This window comes from Triturus cristatus, chromosome 7 (assembly GCF_964204655.1).
Source record: "Triturus cristatus chromosome 7, aTriCri1.1, whole genome shotgun sequence".
In the NCBI taxonomy this organism is placed as follows: Eukaryota; Metazoa; Chordata; class Amphibia; order Caudata; family Salamandridae; genus Triturus; species Triturus cristatus.
In genome coordinates, this window is record NC_140590.1 from 1,686,545,328 (window position 1) to 1,686,570,611 (window position 25,284).

At 45.3% G+C, this 25,284-nt stretch overlaps 2 protein-coding genes across 3 annotated transcripts in view; one reads left to right on the top strand and one right to left on the bottom strand.

The window, feature by feature from the left end:
- The window catches only part of CD4 (CD4 molecule), a 126,427-nt gene that overhangs the window by 36,023 nt on the left and 65,120 nt on the right, over nucleotides 1–25,284 (top strand). For both annotated transcript variants that reach the window (XM_085619838.1, XM_085619839.1), the window contains exon 2: nucleotides 10,315–10,492. In XM_085619838.1, coding sequence (XP_085475964.1) covers nucleotides 10,423–10,492 — 70 coding nt within the window. In that variant the 5' untranslated portion in view covers nucleotides 10,315–10,422. The remainder of the gene's footprint in view (nucleotides 1–10,314; nucleotides 10,493–25,284) is intronic.
- Nucleotides 12,758–16,161, bottom strand: CCDC87 (coiled-coil domain containing 87). Its single transcript, XM_085619837.1, has one exon. The coding sequence runs from the start codon at nucleotides 16,048–16,050 to the stop codon at nucleotides 12,907–12,909; it is 3,144 nt and encodes a 1,047-aa protein (XP_085475963.1). The 5' UTR covers nucleotides 16,051–16,161; the 3' UTR covers nucleotides 12,758–12,906.

Genomic DNA, 25,284 nt, shown 5'->3' on the forward strand with positions numbered 1-25,284 from the left:
TAAATTACTAGACCTCCATGGAAGGCTATTTAGTAGGATTCTGAGATTTTTTTGCCCTGGTCGAAAATCTTTCCTGGTCAAACACATCATGTGAACAGCTTTCTGAATCAAAGCTTCTTATGGTTTAAACGTTAAAACCGTTCTCATTTTCTTGCTGGTGGTACCTTTATTTTATCTAGGGTCACCTATAAACTCTCAAGGGGATGGCAGTGACAAACTTTAAAACCAAGCAGGGTATGGAAAACTGTGCTTTCAGTTCTCTCCTTCGCATTACCAGAGAAGATTTCATACCTATGAAAATGTGTGACCAAAACATCCTGTTGCCAAACTAGAGTGTGTAAGGCCTGAAACAAAGCCAGAAATCTTTTTTGAGTATGCGCAACATGACACACATTCTCATATTGTGTTTACCAGTAAAAATGTGTTGGAACATTGAATGAATCACAACAGATATTTACTGTGGGTGCATTCCATTCCAGCATTTTTACAGAAGGGAACCAACCATGCCCCATCTTTATGAATCACCAATGAATTTAGATTTTCATATGAACCAGAAGCCCTCACTGCCTGTTTTATTTCCTCAGCAAAAATGTGTTGGAACGAAATCGTTGAATGAATCACAACAGATATTTACTCTGGATGCATCCATTCCATCATGTTTACATAAGGGAACCAACCATATCCCATCTTTATGAATCACCACTGATTTCAGATTTTCATATGAACCAGGAGCACTCATTGCCTGTCTTATTTCCTCAGGCTCACATTCCAAGGACACAGATAATAACCTGAAGGTACGACAACCACATATATTCGAATTGTACTACACTAACGAGTTGGGTTACATCTTTATGATATCTGTGACTTATAATGCAAATATAACTGGCAGGAAAGGAGCGAAGGCCTCATAGATGTGTCCTGCACCATCAATCTGTGTGACATATGGGACACCCCACATATGGCGATTCATGGAAGAAAAAACATTTTCTTTAGGTTCCAGAACAACCATGTTCCCTAGTGTGAGACCTGCAGCCACATCAACTCCCCTTGAGGCAAGCAGTACTCTCTAGGTGCAAGTCCAGGATTATCTTCTACTCTTGGCCATGCAGTCCTCAAAGTCATCCTTGGCCGACAGTTACCACCACGGGCGGACTGGGCACAGCAAGCAGCCCAGGCATATTGCTGCCCGACCAGCGATGGGAGCGGGGGTGTGGAGAGGCCGATAGTGAGAAGCACCGCTCCCGCTCTTGTTACAGGGGGCCGATATTGCAGGCCCCCAGTAACAAAACTGGCCACCACAGGTACAAAACCGGCCCACACCCTTCCGGCCCACCGGGGAAACGCCCGGTGCCGGCTACGGCCAGTCCGGCCCTGGTTACCTCTGTCTCAGTGTGTCAACCTCTTCAGACTCTTCCCTGCCTAGGTACAGAAGTGGGAGGACTTCTCCCACGAGGAACTCACATTCTTCCATTGCAGTGGCAACAACTACCGGCCTTATCGAAATTAGAAGACCAGTGGTTCTGCTTCTGGCCAGCAGACAATTCAGAACTGGGGAATGAAGAGGGATGGCAAGGAATCAGGAGCTGTAAGATAACCTGACAGACTGGGCAACAGCTACTAGAGGGTGTAACTTATCCTTCCCTCTGGTCCTCCATAATGATGAGTTTGTGACTCCGCAAGCCCGGACCCTATAGTCACGGCTCCCTTCAGACCTTTGAGCATTCACTGTACAAAACACGCGCTCCATCCCAGGCTCGGATACCTGCAAGCCCCCCACCCCACATCACTTCTAAACCTAGGTTAACACATCGAAAAATAAACGAAAGCTTTGAAAACAATCAAAGCTAAACAAACGTCTCAAAATAGATTCTTTTCGCAGAAAACAGGAGAAGAATCAGGGCTGGGGGGCGTGTGGCGGCTTTAGGGGTGCTTGAGGGGAGATCAAAGTATCCCTCAATTGAAAGTTTCCACCAAACGCAGCCCGACAGCACTCACCGCAGCCCGTCAACCTGACTTCCTAAGACCCCGAAAATAACTCCAAACCGCTGAGATTTGGTGGGGGGGAGACGGGGGGTGGAAGAGGTGCGCGTCTCGGTGTGGTTTCACGCACTTCCCCATCCTGGCCCCTCTCCTCGTCTGTTGGTAGCCACAGGCAGCTTTCCTTAGCCACCTCTTACACTCACCTCAAAGTAGCAGTAATGTGTTCTCTGTGCTTAGAAACTTAAGTGCACTTAAGTGGGGCCTGCATTTAGACTTGGCTCCGTTCGGTGATGGGAGAACTAGACTTGGCAGTCTGTCCTAATCAAGCCTTTTGGAGGAGGCAGCCCTTAATTTCATAGGGTTGTTGTCCACTTTCATGAAGGCACAGAGAAGCACTAAAGACGTGACGTTGTAAAGTTGCAATGGAACAAATGTGTGCAAAGTTGCACAGATCTTCTCTCTTCCTTGAGCACGGCTGTGAATCTTGGGAGCACGCCTCCCACCTGTGGTGTGATAGGTCAGTGCTGACTGTATCTATAGATGCCCTTAGATCTATTAACTGACTGCCTCTAACCCTATCACAAGCGAGTATAAGAGAAGGGGTCTGGTTATGATGTAGGTGATCAGACCGCCGACCAGGCGCGCAACACCCATTGGACTCAAAGGGCTTCAGCCCCCCCCGTCGTGTGCGGCTGCCCGGGATGAGACACCTTCCCGGGACAAAAAGCAGCCGCACCCGAGCACTTCACAGGTCTTTAAACGACCATTTGCATGTTAATGAAGCCTCGCTGTTTCACCCCTTCTAAGAGCCCCTGCAGCTCCACTCTGCCAATTGCTTAAAGTTCAGCCCCCCCGAAATTTTTGCTCAGCCCCCCCCGAAATTTGGCTCTAGTTGCGCCTCTGCCGCCGACAGACCGTCGGCGACAGTCCGACTGCCGTTTGGTCCGACGGATGTATAATGATACTGGCGGTTGGACCCACAGCTGTCGGACACAAGACCCCCACCTCCGCCAGCATCATAGATCCCGATGGTACGGCGGTCAGAGGGACGGTGGTGCTGGGGCAGGCACCACCGCCGGGATTTTGATATCCCTTTCACAGGGGGAACCTCGCCATGAAAAACTTGTCGGAAAGGGATTGGGGGGGGGGGGGGTGTCCCAAACAGGGCCCCTGGCCATCAAGGGCAAATGAAGTGTCCCTGGGGGCACATGTAGTGCCACTACTTACCTCCGTGCACCATGTGCCATGCACAACATGGTGCATGGCACATGGTGCACGGATGTGCAGGAGGTGCTGCATGGCGTCGGCCTGTGGCCCTTTTTCAGGCTGCAGCATGCCCCCGCTGTGGTACAGACTCCCTTTTTAGCTAACACCACTTTGCATTCTGGTATTTGTAGGCACAAGAAGACAGAAGGTTGAGGTTTATGAAGCCAGGCCATCTCACAAATATCCAACAAGATACTAATATGCATTCTAACTGGCTCAGGGCAGTAGCCAGAAAATATAAAATCTTCCCTAATTTCTACAATTGCATTGAGTGAGAGAAGCATGCAATTCGAGCCTTTTCTGGAAGTTCGGCTGGAAATGTTTCCATGAGCAGACTCCACCCTTCTTTTTAAACTTTCCTTTTCTCCTTTCCACCTTTCTTTTTATTCTCCTTTTGTTCCTTCCAAACTTCTTTTCACCTTGTGTTTTTCCTTCCCTCGTTCCTCTTTGAATTTCTCCTTTTTCATACTCTCACTTATTTGCCTCTCAGTTACATTTTTCTTTGCATTTTTTTATCACTTCTCTTTTTCTAAACATGTTTGGTTCCACTGCAACCCCCTGCCCCACCTCAAAGAGGTGGAAGGATATCTTTGTTCTTGCTGTGTCATTCATTTGGTTTTGCTTCAGTTTTGTGACCTGCAAGTCACAGGTCTGAGTTAAGGGCCATTAAGAACCACTAAACCTTTATTCAATCAATCAATCACAGAATTTGTGGAGCGCACTACTTACCCGCGAGGGTCTCAAGGCGCTGGGGAAAAAAAGGGGAGAGGGGGTGCCACTACTGTTTGAACAGCCAGGTCTTGAGTAACCTCCTGAAGGTCAGCAGCACTCTTCTAAAGCTGGTACAATTGAATAATACCCAACACCACTAAATACCATGCAGTTCCCTCCAGAACACATCTGCCGGCAGGACTTACATACATGCAACTGTTCCAATATGCCCCCTAGCCATCTATCTCCAAACTCCCAAAAGCACTCGCCATTCCAATGTTTCAACTTATTAAGGACCGTCCAGCTATTTTGTACCTTGACCTCCACCAAAAAATCATCTTCAGTGTAACTCCTGGGTTATGGGCACAACAAGCCTTGTTGTTATGTTATTATAACTTAATATAGTGCAACGACTCACACCCATAGGTGCATCTCGGCGACTGATTAAAGCAACCAGATCTTAAAGTTTTTTTTAAACTTTGCAAAGTTTGGACAAGAGCGAATGCCTTCGAGTTGGCTAAGTGTTGCCACCACAACAGCACAACAATATCCTGTTACAAACCTACATCTCTAAACCCTTCAGAACAAGTTAACTTAAATATACTCTACTCACACGTGGTCAATATTACATAAAATCATGGTAGTAGTTCAGTGATGACGCATGTCAATAGTATGGTCAGTACGGTGTTATCAATTAGCACACAGCCATACTGATCATCTAATACAGAAACCTGACACATCCTATTTGGCCCATCTTTTTTGACCAATCAACAGCAGGCTACAATGAAAAAAACTAAAGTGTAAACGGTGGCTTGTCTCCGAAAGGCCTATGGAACCATACAAATGCTAGCAATGCAGGATAAAATGCTAGTAATATAACATGACTCTATCAGTCTGGTTGCTCACTCAATTATGTTTACATTGCTACATACGTGGAAGGAAGTGGGTATTTTCAACTTGGCAGTATGTCGCTTCGTTAGTGCCCCACTATGCCTTTAACATCAACAGGCACACATGTACACAAAGTAACAAGTCACTATGTACATAGTCTGATGGTGACCGCTTCCAATCACTCCACTGTTGCCCCACAGGAAATGGGAGGCATGTGGGTATAATGGCATGTAGCAAAGTGGGGATGAGGTCAGCTATGCACTAGATTAGACCACATCTCACAATTCGCACACAGCAGACTTGTGACTGGCACGAGCCAACAAGCGGTGATATCTGCTCCAGGTCTCTAAGATTAAGATAAAGTAATTCTTCTATGCACAGGAACTAAAGAGGCCCAAGAAGAGAAATGGAAGCAAGAGAGGCCCCACGACAAAAAATGAATGGTCGTGCTATTGGGCTTGGATTGAATAAATACATATGGTTATATGGAGTAAACGGGTACCGAGTAGAAAATATAGATATTTGGTTATTGACTTTAAGCAAAACTTGGTTGGTAGCAGAGTCGGCCTGGGAACTCAAAGCAGCCTTGGTAATTTTGTCGGACCAGCCCCCGGGTTGGGGCAAGTGTGAAGCTCTGCTACTTTTGCTACTGGGGGCTGATATTGCAGCACAGCTGCAAAACCGGCCCCCTGTAACAAAACCGCCCCGACCGCTGCAAAACCACCTCCCACCCTTCCTGCCTCCCAAGGAAACTCCTGATGCCTGGTACGCCCAGTCCGGCCCTGGTTGGTAGCTATGTTCCCTCTAAGGCGTGCGCCTGAGTGGCTGCGCAGCTCCTCTTACTCCTCCACACATTTCAATTTCAGGAGCGCGCACACTTTTTATTCAATTAGAAATGTATAAAACACTCTGTCAGAGTCTGTGTAACGTTATTACATTTAAGTGTGGGTTAGATAGACCAAAGATGAGGGCGGGATGCAACAAAGGGCGTCATTAACACGCATTCACACTGATGACTTTGTAATCATCCCCTGCAGAGAAACCCTTTATGTTCAAAACAATGCTTTTCACCTTTCTGCTCTGCAAAGCAAATGCTCACCTAGGGGCCCAGAGACATACAATGCAAAACTATTTTTGCTGTTATGTGGTAGCAGAGAGCAGTGGAAATGGGTGTGTTCTCTTGTTTAGCAGCTCTTCTGCTTTTTGGGAGTGAGTCAGAGGCGTGGACTGACAGCAGTCCAACTGCACATGCGTGCCTCTAAGTCCCCAGCATCGCACAGCAAGTACACTTTCCCACACAGCCAGTGTCCGATTGTCCAGTGAGCTGGCATGCATTTGGGCTGTCTGCTGTGACCTTCACGGATTACGGGCCCCCTGGAGGTCAGCGAAGCTGTGGCAGAGGGAGTAAAGTCATGGAATCAATTTACATCGAAAGAGAGGCTGGGGGAGAGGGAAGGGCATGAGGGGTGGAAGGGGAGACAGGGAAAGGAAATGTTTTTGTGTTTGTTGTGTATTGTGTGCTTTCAGCATGCTTATCTGGGTCTCCTTAGCTTAACTTACTCAGAAGGAGAGCCACAGAGAATGAGGAAGAAATCAGAATTCGGCTGCTTCGTAGAAAACGCGCCCTATTACATCACTTTCAGCCCTCTAATATCAGTGTTCAGTCCACAAGCAAACCACAGGCTGCAATGGCAGAAGTAGAGAAACACACGAAAGACGGTCTGTTTTAGCGTCAGTGCTGGCGATAAAGTTGTAGAGGTGGCCAAACCAACAAATTAACAGGGAGAGCAGAGCCAAGGGTTGGCTCGGATCTTGGAGCCCGTGCATGAAAATATTTGCTATGTAAATCATGCAACAAACATTACGTAAAATATGGAACTGTCTCTTTAAAATTCAGCTACTTCTTTAACATGTGGAAGCATTATCATTAACAAGGCACATTATAGCACTGCACTGAGAAGTCCTCATTAAAAGTGATAGTTTTGTACAATTGGTAGAATGAACTCACATATTCAAAAGTGCTTTCATACGCGATAGTGAAGAAAAAAAGGGTTTTGATGAAATAGAGTATTTGCTTAAGATCACACAATTTAAGCGGAGAAGCCCCAATTTATCCAGGTTTTCTGGTTTCACTTTGTACAAATCAGCCAGAATATGGGTCTCTATTTGTTTTTCCTTATATTAAGGCTTTATTTTTACCTCTTAGTTTATTTCAGCAGTTTTTAAATCCAGTGCAAACTCGACCCAAAGGCAAACAGCTTTACATGAGCAGCAGGGACATATGACAGAGTGCCCCGGGGGTGCAACAGTCATGTGTGCCGGGTTGTGTGCTCCAGGGGCACTTTGGAATTACAGCAGGCGCTGCACACACTTGTGCGGCCTCTTCTGTAATACTGATAGCGATTGTGCACATGTAGTGCCAGCACTTTCTCAAGAGGGCGTTCACTCATTTGCCACTTGCACAATGAAACACATAGCAGCCGTTCTATATTTCATTTGAATACAGTGCCCCCAAGACAGCATGAGTTTGTGGCTGCCCTGAGGACAGCTCGTTCAACATCATAGGGTGCACTTTCCCCGTTTACGCACGGCGCACCTGTTTGAAAGTGCACACACAGGGAAAGTGCGCACTTGTCATAATAGGAGCCAAGCTGCATTACACAAGGTCATATACATTGTTCATAGGCACAGGGAAATTAAGTGATGTGTCCAAAATCACAGGATGTTAAGCCCACGTTGAAACTGGAACCTAATTCCCCAGTTCCACAGTTGCCAGCTCTGGCAGGAATGCCACATCCTAGATAGAGGGAGGGATGGAGGCAGAAGCCGCATGAAAGCTCACCTCATTATGGGCTCACGGTTCCACCAGAACCATGAGTTGAGCAAGAGCCAGGTTTCAGACTCGCCCATCACTATAACGTTGGGAGCACTGCCTCACATAAGACAGCAGCTCCACAAAGGCAATAAGAGTACCATAAATTGGCGAATGATAATATCTGTTATTTTCAGCACTTAGAAATATCATAAGTGTGGTGTGTAGTACTCCATCAAATATGAATAACAAAAGAGAGAAGGCATGAGGGATTAGGAACTTGATGGAAGGAAGGGCAAAAGCATGAAGACAGCAGATCAACTTTTCTCTGATCTCCTTCCAGCCATAGAATGAATCCGTACTAACTAGGCCAGTCCTGTTTCACCATTCTGTCCTTCCACAGATGCTGCTAGTCCTGTCATGAGCAGTTCTGCTTTACCCCTGGCCCCTTCCACAGACGTTATCACCTCGACCCAGCCCAATTATTGTTTACTCTTCTCTCCTTCCACACTTTACAAGTTCTAGAAAAGAGATTTAGAAACACAATATGCAATCATTTGTAAATTATCGTTTGCCTCAGTGAGAGATGTGATATTTCTGTACCCTGTCACCAAGTCACGGTGCTTTCCTAAATCCCTCTTCCAGACGGTAATACATACATATTAACATGATTTAGCAAAGACCATAGCATGTCAATTTGCTCTGCTAATCTTCTTAAATAAAAATGTGTCTCTAGCTTTTCCATGAAGGATATAATACTCAAGTGCCTAGAGTTGATTTAGTTTTTAGAATGCACTCTAGAAAATATACTTTCCTACTTTGTTTTTTAGGTTCAGGCTTTCCTGGTGCACTGCATACTACAGTGGAATGTGCTAGTTGTTGTTAACAGAGCTTGAGCTATGCCAATAAAATAATGTTATTGTTGGGATGGGGACCTCAATCAAGTTTGAGAGTGAGAACGGCATGCCTTTTTGAACTGTGTTTTTTTCAGTGTGTCAAGCTATTTGTCTACAAAATATTTTGTTTCGATTGAGAAGTTATATAAAAATGCTTCCAAATTGCATAATTTAATTTTGCACAAAGTAGAAGCATAATTGTTGAGGATACCTCTTACATTCCCCCAACCTGATATATAGTGTGTTCATTAAGGGATAGGTCATTGACACAGTGACATAAGAAGTGAGTCCGTTTTGCACATGGCAGAGGAAAGTGCATACATAAAATGTCAATAAATGCATATGGAGAAATAAAGTTAGAGGAAACATTGTCTCTATCATACTAAGCTTTAAAAGACACTAAAATCCACAAGGTTAATTCCATCCCTATCTCCCAGGGCTAAGTCATCATGAACAACAACTTTAATCAACTGGACACTAGGTGATTAAAACTAGAGTGAATGGGTCGTGGAGATCAATAGCTCACACCCATAGTATGCCAACATGTTTCTGCCCAACTAAATTAGCCTAAACGGTTTGGGGCATTCGCCAGGGCATGTGTAGCCCTAATTTTAGTGGAATTGAATGTGTTCTTACATGAAGACTAAGTGCGCTTCTATGGATTTTTTTTATCTAATCCCTAGAGTTAGCTCCTACCCAACCGATTGATGAATAATGGCTTGACACCCTAGATTTTAGGGGAAACTGGCATCTCAGTCACAGAGGGGGTGGTGTCCTTTGTAGTCAAACATTTGTCAAAAGGTACGCACGCTGTACTACCTCAGTTGGTCCCGTTCTGTGCTGCTGGCATAAAAATTATGAAAGATGTAGGGTCCTTGATCATAAGTGTGAGGACCAAGAGAATCTTTAACCTCCAAATTGCAGGTATACCTGAAGGAATAGAGTGCAAGGACAGGGAGGGTCACTAATCAGTTAGATAGCATAATTGATTAAAGGGTGTTACCAGGGTTACCAGAACTGACCATGTCAAGGACACATAGAGCTCCTCTATGCCCTATTAAATCAGGGAGTCCGATGTGTATTATTTTTATTTTGAGGATTTTCTGCTGAAGAAATAAAAAACTGGTTAAAGTCCGAAAAAATAGCTGGTTTGTGGCAGCCTGAGAGTATATGTTTTCAATGTTCCGTAAATGAACACAAAGTACAAGGTGTTAATGTGACCATTTTGGTTTGCTATGCTATAACTTTAAATCAGATACCTTAAAAGTGACTTTCACACGTTGATAAACAGATTCAAAATGAACCATTTTCCATTAATTTTCAAATAAAGCTTCATCAGAGTGAACACAACGAATTTTAGAAGCTCACGCACCACACTTACTTGCATAGTAAATTTTCACTTGTTTTCAGCGCACACAGCGTTGGCTACAGTGCACAGAAGCCCTTCACTGCCGTACATAGAGGAAAAAACGTAAGAGGGAACATTTGTTTGTAGGCTAATATTTACTGCTCTAATCGAAAACAGAGAACACATTTACATTGATGGTGGGTGGATTTTTAACTCCATCACCCACCTTTAAAGTATTTAGCACAAATATTGTATGATCCTGGCTACAGGAAGCCAGCAGTGGAGGCAATTTTTCTTGATATCACAGCAAATGAAACTGTTTGGCAGATTTTGAGGGGGTTCATGGAGCATATGCCATTGATCCTGATTTTGATACCTACTCTCTTATCTTTCGTATATCAAATATGAAGTACGGCTGCAGTTTTATGCAGTTGGATTCCAGAAGCTGACGTCAGATTCTGCCTTCACTCAACAGCCCAGCTGAGAGGACTATACCTGAAGGGGGGCGATCGGACAAAATGGATTCACACGCAAGAAAGAGCAAGAGTTGGCTCATGGCCCTGTGTCTTCTGCTGGGAATCCAACCAGGTGAGTCCGGTGGTGAGAGCAGCTTTGCTGGCATTAAAGGATAGATGGAACCAACACAGCATAAGGGAAGCTTCGCTCCATGGTTATACCTATCCCTTATATCTCTTCTCATGAGTTCTCTGGCCTTCTTCCTTACCATTCAACTAATTGCCATCATTTATCCTCCCCAAGTCCCCAAACAGCCCTGAACATACCCTCAGACAGTTCCAAGAACTCTGCGTAGCCCTCTCCCCCACAAGAGATGTCCAGCTAGCGCCTAAGAGACATAGCCAACATGACATCACGTAAATGTCAATTGGCCCTCCCACCTGTGGTCGGAGTGAACACCTCTGCCCACCCCCACCCCCCACGAGGTACAAAGCACACTTGCCTGTTTTATTCTATTCACTTACAATAATACTACTATATTAAAATGATAACGAATAAACTGCACTCTAGCCAACCTTCCAGCTGTACTGCCCCAAAAAACGCCCAGATGACTGTTGTGGTAGGGGCATTAATATTGCTGCTATCTGATCTGAAGAGGGGCTTTAGGGGAAAGAAACTGTTGCATTTACATGGATTTTAGCTACAACGACGATGTACCTCAACTAAAATAAATACCCATGGTTTAGGTATTTATATACAACAGAAAATACTCTCATTAAGAAAGAGAATTACTTTTCTGCTACATAAGCAATCCCCTTATACCCACTCTCAAAAGAGGAAAGTAAAGCACTCTCACTTCAAAACTTTCCAGTGCTTTTCCTCTCTTTCAACCTACGGCGATCCTGAGGAAACAGCGCATCTCAGGATGGCCTGCATACCTTGCTTTGCGTACTGAACACCAAGGAAGTGTGTTTGTGGAGGGAGACTGTGATGGGTCAGATGCAGTTTAAGGGTGAGGCAGTACTGAGTAATATTCTATGGTACTAAAAGCGTTGGACACCAAAAGTACCTCCAGTGTTTAAAAATGTGGCACAATTGCAAGGGGTGGTTAATGTAATTTAGCTTAGCGACACAACGTTTTGCAATGATCCAGAATTTTGCGCATTGGAGTTATATTGGTTAAGACAAACTCTCCTGTACATGTCTCAAAATACCCAGGATCTTCAAACTGTCTATCTACCTACATTGTTCCATTCGCACACATAGGGCATTTTTATGGTATGGCTAGATAATGCAGCTGTTCCCAGACAATTATGTGAGAACCACCAGGATGGATCTTTGGCTCTGCTCGCATATTGGGAGCCAGGAGTACATGTTTTGAATGGGTGGAAGTTGTATGTTTCGGCAAAAAAGTGCTTGCCTCTACACAGTGGTGATAATTTTGTTTATTTTTCCAGCTGCCTGAGCGTGAACTTTCAGGGGCACACACATGACATTGTAAAGCTACTAAACTGTCTTAGACAACTAGATAATTTATGGGTTTTCTCTGGTAACAGCACAGATGGGGGAGGCACTCATTACCGCACACAGAATATTTTAGCCTGAATTGACAGTGCATTTGTAAGACAGACCTATTGGCACTGCCAATGCTTGTTTACGCCAGTCATGGGGACATGTTGGCTTGCTGCTGCCACCTGTGCGCAGGCCAGTAGATGGAAGATTCAAGACAGCAGGCAAATCAATTATTGGTCCTGCTTCAACCGCCTCAACAATATTGTTGCCGTACTAACCTGCAAAGCCTTGAGGTGCTCTAATAGGCCATCATGTCAATGGCCAGACAACTGTGCAAGAAAGGTGTGGCTAGAGGCTGTGGTCACCCTCTCCTTGTACACTCTGTAAGAAGAGAGCTTGGCCTGTGCTTTAGTGTCCTGGAGAACACTACCTTGAACTTAAATTACATCCGATAAATAATAAAATAGATACTGTGAACATCAAACACTAGATTGATTGGGGCAATCTACACTTAACTATTAAGTTCTGTATACTTGGCAAGAAAGATCTCAAAAATAAAAAAAATGTTGATACTTTTTAGTCACCCTTTTTCATGGCGCTTTCAAAATAAATCATACATTTCCTCCAAAAACTTAAAGTATTGACTGATGTCGTATGGCATGTAGCACATGCCAACCGAACAGCCTTCCCGAATGCTATCAGTTTCTTTGGAAGCTTACTGCACATGCCATCTTGGAGAAACCATCTGCTGGTTAAGGAATAATAAAGGCTATGAATTAACTCAACAGATCTATTTATATACTAAACTGTATACCAGTTACAACTGGGCAGAGGCCGCGACAGACATCCTGTTGAGCTGTGTGGCCAGCATTAGAAGACTGCCAATTCCTTGTCATTGTCTCCCACCGTAAATAAATGTCTTTATTCAATGCTATGCCTTCAGTCTTTCAACTTACAACGTTCAATTGGTGAGCACAATCTGAAAAACAGCAGAGGGGAATTTTCAACAATCTATTATAATTATACAATAGTTCTTAAAGTGGAGCATGTAGAGGTGGGAGCATTGCACACAGGTTCTCCCTCTTCGGATCTATGCCCATTGAGATCTTACGCCGTTCTTGATGTATCCAATACAGCATTTCCGTCTTGTCCCACTGCATCTTCTCAAGGTATGGACGACCCTTAAAAGTCACTGTGTCTTTGTACGTTCTCTTTATTTTCTGCAACATTTTTAAGAGTTCCACTTCAGTTTTTGAAATTTGAAAATGCAAGGCCTTTCTTTCTTTCGCCTCCTTCTGCCTTGCCACAAAACTGCCTTCATATCCCTTTTGAAAGAAGCGGTTGGGGTCAGAAGCAGTTTGCTCAAACCTCTCGAGCTTCTCCATAAGCCGTTCTCGCTGCAGAATAACCTCTGTTGCCTTTTCCCAAGCGTCGACTGCCTTGGGGATAAGAGCTTGGTATTCACGGGAGCTGTACTTGATTGCCATGTCAAGTCTCTCACCCTCCGGGACATGAAGACTCTTCCATATTGCTTCCAATCTGGACTGTATCGCTTCCAGTTCAGCTGCGGTTCTCGCCTCTTCCTCCTCCATCCCAGGTTCCACAGCTCCAAAGCCACCGATTCCGCCAAGGCCTCCAAGCATGATGGAGTTTGGGTTCCACATCCCAGGAAAGCGTTGCTCTTTCATAGACAAAATTTGTGCTAACAACTTTGCCTTTTCTTTTTTCTTTTCTTCTAGTTGTTTAGTTGCGGCGTCGATTGCAGCTTGATCTTCGTCTTCACTGTCATCACTGTTGTATAAATGGAAAACCACCCCTAGATAGTCAGTGTCCTGTGAGGAGACATACTTTAGATAGTCGTCAAGATTGAGAGTTTCCTTCCACTGTTTAACCCATGATGACTGTGTCTGGGAACGTCTATGGTCCTGGGAAGTGGGCTTCTCTTGCTGATCACTGGTTTCAGGGCCTGTACTGAACTGATCATGCTGGATTAGATTTGTGAGCTCTGGGTTAATTACACGCTCTTCTCTTCTTCTGGTCAGGGTTGACGACGTCATATATTTTGATAAATCAACATTTACAGCGTAGGGCTCGATGCAAGGATCCTGATCGAACTGCAAGTGGTCTGTGGGAATGCTATTCTTGAGCTCAGAATAGACATCTCGAACATCCTCTCCTTTAGAGAGGCTTTTGTCCAATCTGTTAACGGTAGCTGGTTCAATCTCCCCCAGAAACTCGTTGTAGATTGGGGGGTATTTTTTAATATCGCTTACATCCAGAAAGATTCGGTTTGAGATTTGCACATCAGCAGTTTTCAGTGTAGGTTTGTTGGGAATGTGCAAGTATACTGCATCAGACTGAGGACAAGCCTGTTCTCCAGAAAGAACTGTATCCTCACGAAGTTTGACTTCCTCTTTTTCAGTTAAGACCTTTATTCTTTCTTGCATGTTCATAAGTTTAGACGTGTTCACCTTGCTGTGGTTCAAGGCTCTGATTAAAGGTGGAAGTTCTGCGTCGTCACCCAGGTCTTCTCCGCTAGGCAACGTTTGTTCCTTTGAAGGCTCCATTAGCTTCCTCAGGTCATCTGCAGCAGATACCTCAACGTCTGGGGTGGTACTACTGGGTGGAAGGAGAGAAGCCTGAGAAATAAATCTCTTCATATGGATGCCCAGCTCCTCTGCCAACAGTTCTCCCATTCTCAGGTTTGGCAACGATTGACATCTGTTCAGATTTGCCACCCGAGAAGCTCTGGTTTGTTGAGCAGATTTGGGGCCTTTGGAACACAGAACTGGACACGGTGTCCTTACAGCTTGGCAAGGCATGCTACCACAGGAATCCTCCCGCTTCTGAGGACACCTCAGCAAATGATAGACTTTGCTCAAGTCCAGTGGTGGTATGCTGTGAATCTCCCTCAAGTCCTCCACCCTCTGCGGCCTGGGTCTCTCCATATGGGGCCTGCTGAGTTTAACAAAGTAGGCCATGGTCAGGGTGGAAAGGCAGCCTGTGAACGTTTTGCAGGTTAGGGGACGATACTCGTGAGGGTAATTTGTGTCTTCTTGCTCGAGTATGGGTCGTTGTCCAAAATGCGATTGTTGTATGTGATGAGTGGGTATTTCCTGATGTTCTGCTGCCCTTCGAGTGTTTGTGCCATACATTTCATGCGAAGGGAAGGCACGTTTTCTTTCGGACATTGATGCTACTCCAGGACTAATAGGATGGACTTCTCTTGGTTGTCTGTCAAAGGCACACCTGATACTTGAGACCTGAGCATCACTTGTGCCACCTCCAAAGCACTTGGAGCGATGTTCCACCTTTTGTGTCTCACCTCCAGAGCTGGCCCTGGTGGCCCTTGCCGCACCTCCAGTGAGTGTCCTGGGGGTGCCTGTGGCACCACCAGGGTTAGTGGCAGGTCGGGTCCCTGACAGTGTCTTAGTGCTAGCTCCTGTGGCCACTCTGGAGGGTGTTGTGCCATCCCTCTCTGCCAACACATGCGCTTCCTTCAGCTCCCTCATGTCCCGCAGCAGGCAGACCCGGACGCTCTGGGGGTGGAGGAGCTGGGCACAGTGCAGCATGAGTTGTGCCCGTAGGCGGGTGAGGGCGGCAGGCGGAGTGAGGAGCCCCCCGGGCCCCGCAGCGCGCAAGAGGTGCAGGTAGTGCTGCAGGAGCCCCTCGGCCACCAGGGCGGCGTGCGCCACCGTGCGCCTCCGCAGCTCCTGCTGCTCCTCCGGTACCAAGGAGGGCTCCGGGGCCCAGAGCCGCGGCTCCCGGCACAGGGCCCGCACCTCCTCCAGCACCAGCTCCTGCAGCACGGACTTCACGGAGGCGGGGAGCCCGAGGCAGGGCAGGCGGCGCATGCGGGCCTCCAGCAGCTGGGGCAGCGCGGACAGGGGCGCGGAGCCCTCCGCCTCCCGGGTCAGAGGAGCGGGGGAGTCCGTGGAGACCGCCTCCGGGGTGGCAGGGGATGCTGGGCGCTCTTGGAAGCCCCCGCGGAGGAGCACTGGGGTTTCCTTCCGAGGTTCACGTCTCCTGGGATCCGGCGAGGGCAGCAGGGTGAGCGGCTGCAGCAGCTCCCGGTACAACCGAGCGATGCCCCCGGAGTCCAGGTCTGGAGGGAGGCGCCGGTAGGGGGGCATGTCTTGAACCCCCCGTGACCCCGTGGAGGGGGTGCAGGTGTCCATGGGTCCCCGTATGTGCGGCTAGACGCCGGACGGAGGGCTTACTGCATGCAGAGCTTGCGCTTCCTTCGTTGCCCTAGAGACAGAATGTAAACAAAAGGCGCCATCTTGGATTCTCTCCACCCTCCTGCGGAAGCCACGCCCAGGCCGCGAGCGGACCGCGTGCTGCAGAAATTCAATCACGCGGTGTCCAGAGCTCCATCCTTGACAAACATTGACGGCATTAGACGAAGGTTTAACATTTAGTTGGGCAGGGCATGAAGGGAGGAAAGAACTAGTAGGAGGTCGACGAGTGAGAGATCCAAGCTGGGGGCAGTATTCGCTCATTTGATTGAAGATGTTGGAAAATATATTTCTTCACCTGTAATTCAACTAAAGCAATGTAGTTGTTTATGTTGTAGAAAAGAATTGAAAAAATACACTTCTTTTTGTGCCATCTTTTTTATTGTATTACGTTTTATGCATTGGAGAGGTATTCTTACAACCCTTAACTTGCTGCCTCTGGAATGACCTGGCTGTTCTGATAGCTCTTGGTTGCAGAATCTGTTTGCAATGCAGGTTGCAAAGGTGTCACAGACCCTAATGGAATCAACGAAAACGAGTCTCCCATTTAGGTAATGAAGGGCTGTACTAATCAGGGTGCCAGAGGACTCATTACACCTCTAAGCCGAGTGACGCCTGCCTGTACTGATTTAATGATAACTATGTAACTGTCTGGATACATATATCTTCAACTTCAACCACCCTCAAGATGGGGTTGAAGAGGATCCTATTACAGTTGTAGATGCCATGGATTTTAACATGACGTTAGAAAGCTTAGTAGAGCTTTATAGGATATACAGCAGATTCAAGAACATGTATACAGCTCCTTGTTAGTTTCCAGGGACTAACAGATCTCCGTGCCAGTCCCAGCCTGAGTTCCGGGATCTTCCGTTGCATTTTAAAAGTTCATGTTGGCATATGTTTCCTTGTTTGATCAAATATGAATCATCTGATTAGATTGATGTGTTGAAAGAATCCTGGGGTCTTGTCCGCCTTTGAGGCCTGGGTGTAATCCTCAGCACTTCACTTTCTTCTCTCGGCTGAGCTGAGCTGGTGCTGCAATCTAATCTTGATATAGTTTGTAATAGGCAGTCACTGACAGTGTGGCCTCACAGCTGAAGAGTCCCTTCTTTGACATAGGGTGTGTGCCCCGAAACACCACAGTGGCTTATGTTACACTCCTGCCAATGCCATCATCCCATCTCTCATTTCACACTCACTCCAGAGTACGGCCTGTGTTGCTGTAATGGGCTGGTCAGATTCAGAGAAGGTCAGATTGTTTCGTGTCTATGCGGATGATTATGTGTGAAGAGAGACAATAAGTGTAACCCAGGCATTTGTGCCACATGGCCAGAAACCCATCACGCATTGTTTGAGAAAATGATGTTGGGCATCGCTTCTTGGAGTTCAAATGGCCTAAGGTATTTACAGTAAAGAAGCACATGGTATCCTCTCAGATAAGGTAAAGGAATCTCAATTTCATGATTTTTTTTTTGTTGCAAACTTGGCTTTAATCCATAATCAGTGATAAGGTGAAGTTGAAATCTCTTTGAGTTCTGTCTTTAGGGTACCTACAGTTCCAGATATTAGGCTTAATTCAGCACCTGTGTTAGTTCCTGGTAGCCGGCCTCCAGGTGTCTGCTGTGGAATTACCATTCTTAGCTGGTACACATTATCTGGCCCCTACCATTTAGCATTCCAAAACCTGATATGTCAAACCAGTCCCTCATCAGGCCCTCTTTCTGATCGATGTGGGGGTACAACATTATCATGCACCTCTTCATGAGTTTTTACTGCTAATGCCACAGCAACGTTTTAACTTTTACTGAGGTTCCATTCGTTCAGAAAGATACACACGATGCAGGATCTTTAATTGGACCAACTTAAGTTTTGCTGAGATGGCAACCTCTTTCGGCGAGGAGAGCGCTTCCTGCCATTCCTCGTCGTCTAATTCCAGGCCGACCCACCCCCACTTCTCCCTCAATGCTGTAAGAGGATCTGGGGTATTGCGTATTAACTTCTTGTATGTCTGGGAGATAGCTTTTTCCGATAGGTGCCCGTCCAGAAGTCTGTCCTCTAGTGGGGAGGACTCCGGTAGATGGGACCCAGCCGGGATGTTAGCCTGAAGGGAATGCCTAACCTGCATGCATCTGAAGTATTCTGATGCGGCTAACTCGTGTGTCTGCTGTAGTGAAGCAAATGTGATCATTCTGTTTTGCCCCAGAGGTCACCAATTCGTCAGAGTCCGATTAGGTCCCATTTGTCAAACCCCTTAGTGCGACCCAGTGTGCCCAAGGATTCAAAGTCCAATAGTGGGGTGGCAAGTGTGAGTTTTTTCCTCCACCCTAGAGTGCGGTTTACCGTGTGCCAGATTTGCACTGAGAGCTGTGTGGGTCCTGTCAGGGAAAATTTGTTGGGTCTGGAATATAGTGCCCTTGTGAAGCTACCATCCGGGAGTACCCACCTGTCCATCTTGTACCCGTGGTCATCACCCCCACGATAAATGCACTGGTTTATGGCTGAGAGGTGTGCTGCCCAGTAATATTTTTTAATATCAGGGAGTGCTATGCCTCCATCATACCAGCCGAGTGTTAATTTTTGAAGCAATATACGTGGTTTACCGTCCCAGAGTAGTTCTCTCTGAGTGGATTCGACGTCCTTGAAAATATTTTGTGGAACTGGGTCCGGGAAATTCTGGAGGTCATAGAGGAAACGAGGCACTGCCATCATTTTAAAGAGGGCTGCTTGTCCCAATAACAAGAGTGGAAGTGTTTTCCAGGCATCAGTGTCCCGCTTGAACCTCTGTAAAGGTGGAAGGAGGTTCCGTTCATAGCGGATCTTGGCATCTGTGGAAATGCAAATACCTAAGTATTTGAATCCATCCATTACCGTTTGAATTGGGCAGTCATTTGGGACTGTGGGGAGGTCGCCGTGTAGTACGTATAGCAGCGATTTGCTCCAGTTAATTCTATAGCCAGAGTTTTTTCAGAAACTTGTGAAGATGTCAAGGACCACCCTCAGTGATTTCCGAGGGGAGGTCAGATATAAGAGGATGTCATCTGCGTATAATGAGATTCGATCCTCCCATTCTGCTGCCCACCTAAATCCCCTAATGGAAGGAACTCTCCGTATCCAGGCTGCCAGTGGCTCAAGGGACAGTGCAAAAAGTAGTGGCGAGAGAGGACAACCCTGGCGAGTCCCTCTTTCGAGGGCAAAAACGGTTGAATTTTATTGTTTACCACCACCTGTGCCAGTGGTTCAGTATAAAGGAGCCGCACCCATCCGATAAAATTGGGCGTGAAGCCCAGCTTTCGCAGGACTGCCATTAGATATGCCCATTCAAGGGTGTCGAACGCCATTGTTGCGTCCAGTGAAACCACAATGGCGTCCTCTTGGATGGTGGTGTGTCACCCCAATACACAGTGATGCCTTCTAAGATTAAGTGCGGTGTTTCGGTGTGGCATAAAGCCCGATTGGTCGGGGTGAACTAATTTGTCTATTACTTGCCGTAGCCGGATTGCCAGTAGCTTCGCAAGGATTTTGGGCTCAGCGTTCAATAAGGAAATGGGTCTATATGAAGTACATTCATGTTTTGGTTTCCCTGCATTGGGTATAGCCACCAGTGTGGCGATACGTTGGTCTCGTTGGAGGTTGCCTAGCTCTTTACTATCTTCAAACATGCTCTTTAAATAGGGGGCCAGTTTGTCAGGTTTAAGTTTATATAGTTCAATGGGCAGACCATTAGGGCCCAAGGCTTTTCCTGGTCATAACACTCTGATCGCTGTGGCTATCTCGTCGTTTGTAAATGGACTCTCCAATGCCTCTGTTTCAGAGTCAGAAAGGACAGGTAAGGGGATGTCTGCTAGTAGTGCTGTGGAGTCTTCTTCCAGGAGTGCCGAGCCACTCCGGTACACGGGCGCGAAGTGACTCGCGTACTATGTCGTGGGGTTCTGGTAGCACAGCACCTGAACTACTCTTAAGCTCTGGGACCAGCCTGTTTGCCCTTTCTTTTTTATCCAACCAGGCAATCAGTTTGCATGCTTTGTCTCCTTGGTCGTATAGGAGTCCGTCCTTGTCTCTCGCCAAGGTTTTGGCAGCATCCGTTGCTAGCGCTCTGTACTCGGCTTCCTTGAGCTGCATTCTATGGAGAGCGGCTTAGTCTTTGCCATCTTTCGCTGCCTCCTCGAGGCAAAGGAGGTCGCGTTCACATGCGACCATCTGCTTAGTGTTTTCCTTACGCAGTCCAGCTATGGCTGAGAGGGCGTGGCCCCTAATCACTGTTTTTAAAGCTTACCATAGGGTAGAAGGGGAGTGTACTGTGCCTTAATTTTCTTGAAAATAGTGGTCAATGTCCTGGGTGAGTGAAGCTTTAATTTCCGGATTGTGGAAATACCATGGGTTGATGGGCGCTACGCAACCTACCCTTTTTTACCTATAGTGAGATGCGCCCATAGGGGAGAGTGATCAGAGATACCCCTTGCCAGGTGTCTGATTTCTTGTGTAATAGTGTTTTGTTGTACGAGCATAAGAATATAGTCTATACTAGAGAATGTGTGATGGGACCCTGAGAAGAAAGTGTACTGTTGGATGTCTGGATGGCTCATTCTCCAGAGGTCTGTGAGGCCGAAGGCCTCAATGAAGTTGAAAAGCCAGTTGTGCCCAGCATTAATGTCTCGGGCGGGTGGCGGTCGAGAAACCCCGACACAACCGCATTGAAGTCCTCACCCAGTATGAGTTGTCCTTCAGGAAGGGAGAGTAAGAGCGTCCCAAGGTCTTTATATGATTGAGTCTGAAGACCTGGTGGGATATATACCGCTAGCAGCGTAAGGGTTTGCCCTTCTCATTGCCCTGAGACCCCCGCGAAGTGCCCCAGTGGATCTGTCCATGTGTGTTTGATGCTTAGCGGGAATGTACGTCCAAGTAGGATGGCTTACCCGCGTGAACCGGAGGTGAAGCCAGCGTGTGCCACCATTGTGTAGCCCCACCTGTTTAGAGCCTTACCGGAGTTGCCAATTAGATGTGTCTCTTGGAGCAATGCAACATCTGGGGAATGACGCTTTATGTATTGGAGCACTATGCTTCTTTTCACCTTGTCCCCAATCCCATTAATGTTCCAACTGATAAGCTTTAGACTTTTATCCCACTGCATAATCGCTTTAAAAAAACAGGGCGGTGTCTCGCCCTTGCAACATGTGGCACACCCAAAGCATGTAATAACGTTTTCTGCATGACCAAAAATCCGCCCTCAAATCCTCCCCCCTCCCACTTTGACATAAGAAAATTACAGTAAGACTGAAAATAGCATTCTGCACTAGTAGTCGACCCCCCTCCCTTCTACCCTGCCACGTAGGTTTGAAACTACCCACATCCCCAACTAGCAGAGTGCCTATCGCCCCAACACACCCCTTACTTAGCGGGCTTCATGGAGCGCTGCACCCCCATTCTAGTTAGACGACTGCTTTTGTTGGGCTTCTTCCACCATTTTCTCTTGTTGCACTCCTTTACCTGCATCCAGCCTTTCTGCTGGTGTTAGCCATGTGCCCCCAGAAGCTTACTTTAATTCTATTTAAAAAAATCTAATTTTAGTTACACTTTACTGTATGATAAACTGGGGGCTTGCATGAAGATCAGTTGAAGGTACCTGATGGTTCAGCCGAGTTTGAGAGCACTCTGTCGTCAAATAAATATATAAAAAATCAACCACGTATTGACTTTGGCAGCATTTAAAACAAAAATGTTTTTTACAAGAGAAATAATGTGGCACCAAAGAGAGTATGTTAAACTAATACAGTGAGCATGGCATCCTTTTGCAAGCATTGGCAAAGCCAATAGGTCTTGCCTTTGCAAGAGGTAGTTGTGATTTTTGGTCTTTGGACTGCAGTAGTGTATGTGTTTAGCAAGTGCTGCTTGTATATGTTTTTTTTTTTTTTACATTAAGTTTGCGGCATTGTGAGGACGATTTGGCTGGAGTTGATGGGGCATGTGGGAATGAGGCGATGGAGGATGAAGCTGGAGAAAACAAAAACATAAGTCCTCTGTGGTCTGCTCAAGCAAAAAGAAACAAGATTTACAGTCACTTTCCAGCATAAGTAAATAAATTAATACATGCAAAAGATAAGCAAGATCTGACCTTGTGTAATGTACTAGGTGCTTGTGTAAAATGCGCTTGGCCACTTCTGCTGTTAAGGACACTGCATAAATAAGAAATATAAAATAAGTCAAACATCTAAACCCGATTATATGCATGCCAACCAGCCACTAGAAATGTCAAACTCCAAATGTTGCCATTCCAATCGACAATTTGAATATGTGATCAAAACGTGTAAATTCCAGCGGACCAATTGGAAGAGCCAAAGACAAACGTTTGAATTCTGAATGACCACTTCCATTGCTTATTTCCGATTGTCTCAATTGTGTTTGAATATCCTGAATTCTGAATGGCTATTTGGGACTTCAGATCCACATGTGTAAAAATATCCACATCTTGAAATGTATTCAACTGTATTGCGTTCGTCATTTTCACATTTCGCATTTGCGTACACCTAGCGCACAATTTTATTTAAGGTGAGTGCCCTGGCATTTCTTAATGAAAGCTGGCCCGCAAATCCCAGTTGATCCCTGAAGCAGGAATTATAAAATGATTAGAATAAGTAATTTCTCCACAGAAAGATGAAAGGCTGAGTCAGCCCCTATTGCTGCACTTCTATGACCTGAAGTTTGAATACAGAGTGCGTTGAGTGCATGTATGAGTCGGGCTACCTTAAATAAAGAAAACAAAAACCTATTCGTTTGCAAATCCCTTTTATTGAAAAAACATTGTTCGCATTGGCGGGGACCAGCCAGATGGTCTCTTGCCAGATGTGAGTGGCTGACCCAGGACTGCAAGTACCAGAATGCAAAGCACAGATGCGCTACTCACAACTGACATGGTGTGCCCCGACATTCGAGTTCTGCACATCTGGGACATTCCTGCACATGAAGAACTTGGGGAGTGGGGACTGGTTCCGATCGGTCTATGACTTAAAGCATCCTTATAAGTGTGAGAAGTGAGATGTAAGAAAAAAATAACAAGAAAGCTTTAAAAAGGTAACCATTGTCACCCACAAGCTGTGCAAAGAAATGTTTGGCCCAATACTGGAATAAAAGAAGTGAGGTATGGGTGGCCAACCAGTGCCCAGGGGTAACGATCAAGTGCTTGGTCAACGAAACTCCCACCTGAATATTTTTATATACTCTTCAAAAATGATTTGTTAGTAATGGCTGAGTTCATGACTTGACCATTACGCCATATCCGCTAAAGGTACCTTGGCTGATTTGTTTTCTTGAGGGATCCTTTAAACACAAGCTAAGTTCAGTTATGCTCATCTAAGAATCATTGCATTATTTTGCCAATAAATCAATTGCGTGTTTTTCATTTTGCATTGTAAGCATAGCCATGAAAAGATATGGGGCCCTACCTCACTCACATTGTGAGACAAGTCAGTGCCTTTAGAAGCTCCTGAGTCTGGGGCCCAATCATTCATGAGTTGGCAGCATTATATGTGAGGGGGAAACACCCTTTACAATGGTGCCTTTACCATGCAATGTTACCACCAACATTTAGCATGCGTGCCTCTACCACACATGGTAAGTAATGGTAAATGCTGGTAGGTGTGCTTTTTGAAGCCCAAAAAATATTTTTTTGCTTTTAGCCAATATATTTATTTTTTTAGATTGATAAGGGCCCAGCAGTGTCTCCAGCAATAACATTTTGCAAAAATCATGACAAAAAAGAACAAGCATTGCAAATGCAATAGGTCTCACATTTGTTGGAGCTGGAGCTATTGGCATTGTAAATGGCAATGTTTTGTACTTTGCAATAGGTCTTATATTTGTTGGAGCTATTCACATTGTAAATAGCAATGTTTTTTATTTATCCTTGGGCTTTTATATAGCGTGAACTTAAAGGCCTCAGTTGTGAATTTCGATTCATCAAAGTTTTGTGCGCCCTGAAATTTGCACAAGTAAAGTGCTAACAGTATAAATATGGGCACTGTTTATTAAACGAAGCCACTGCAATACAAGAGCAAAGGTGACTGAGTGACTGCTTCTGGATTGACGGAGTTGCTTACAGTCACTGCCCTTTAAAGCTAGCTAGCCCGATAGTATGGGTTTATCAAACTTAATGCTATGTTTTGTTATGTTATGTTATGCTACGCAATGTTATGCTATGCAATGCTATGTTTTGTTGTGTTTTGTTATGCTAGGCTATGTTTTGTTTTGTTATGCTATGCTATGTTTTGCTATGCTATGTTTTGTTATGCTATGTTTTGTTGTGTTTTGTTATGCTATGCTATGCTGTGTTTTGTTATGCTATGCTATGCTATGTTTTGTTGTGTTTTGCTATGCTATGTTTTATTTTGTTATGCTATGCTATGTTTTGTCATGCTATGTTTTGTTGTGTTTTGGTATGCTATGCTTTGTTATGCTATGCTATGTATTTTTATGCTATGTTTTGTTGTGTTTTGTTATGCTATGCTATGTTTTGTTATGCTATGCTATATTTTGTTTTGTTATGCTATGCTTTGTTTTGTTATGCTATGTTTTGTTATGCTATGCTATGTTTTGTTGTGTTTTGTTATGCTATGCTATGTTTTGTTATGCTATGCTATGTTTTCTTGTGTTTTGTTATGCTATGCTATGTTTTGTTATGCTATGTTTTGTTTTGCTATACTTTGCTATGCTATGCTATGTTTTGTTATGCTATGCTATGTTTTGTTATGCTATGTTTCGTTGTGTTTTGTTATGCTATGCTTTGTTATGCTATGTTTTGTTTTCTTATGCTAAGCTATGCTATGTTTTGCTATGCTATGTTTTGTTGTGTTTTATTATGCTATGCTATGTTTTGTTTTGTTATGCTATGCTATGTTTTTGCATTATAAGCATAGTCATGAAAAGACATGGGGCCCTACCTCACTCACATTGTGACACATTGTGAGACAATTCAGTGCCTTTAGAAGCCCATGAGTCTGGGGCCCAATCATTCATGAGTTGGCAGCATTATATGTGATTGGGAAACACCCTTTACAACGGTGCCTTTACCATGCAATGTTACCACCAACATTTAGCATGCGTGGCTCTACCACACATGGTAAGTATTGGTAAATGGTGGTAGGTGTGCTTTTTGAAACCCCCAAAATGTGTTTTTGCTTTTAG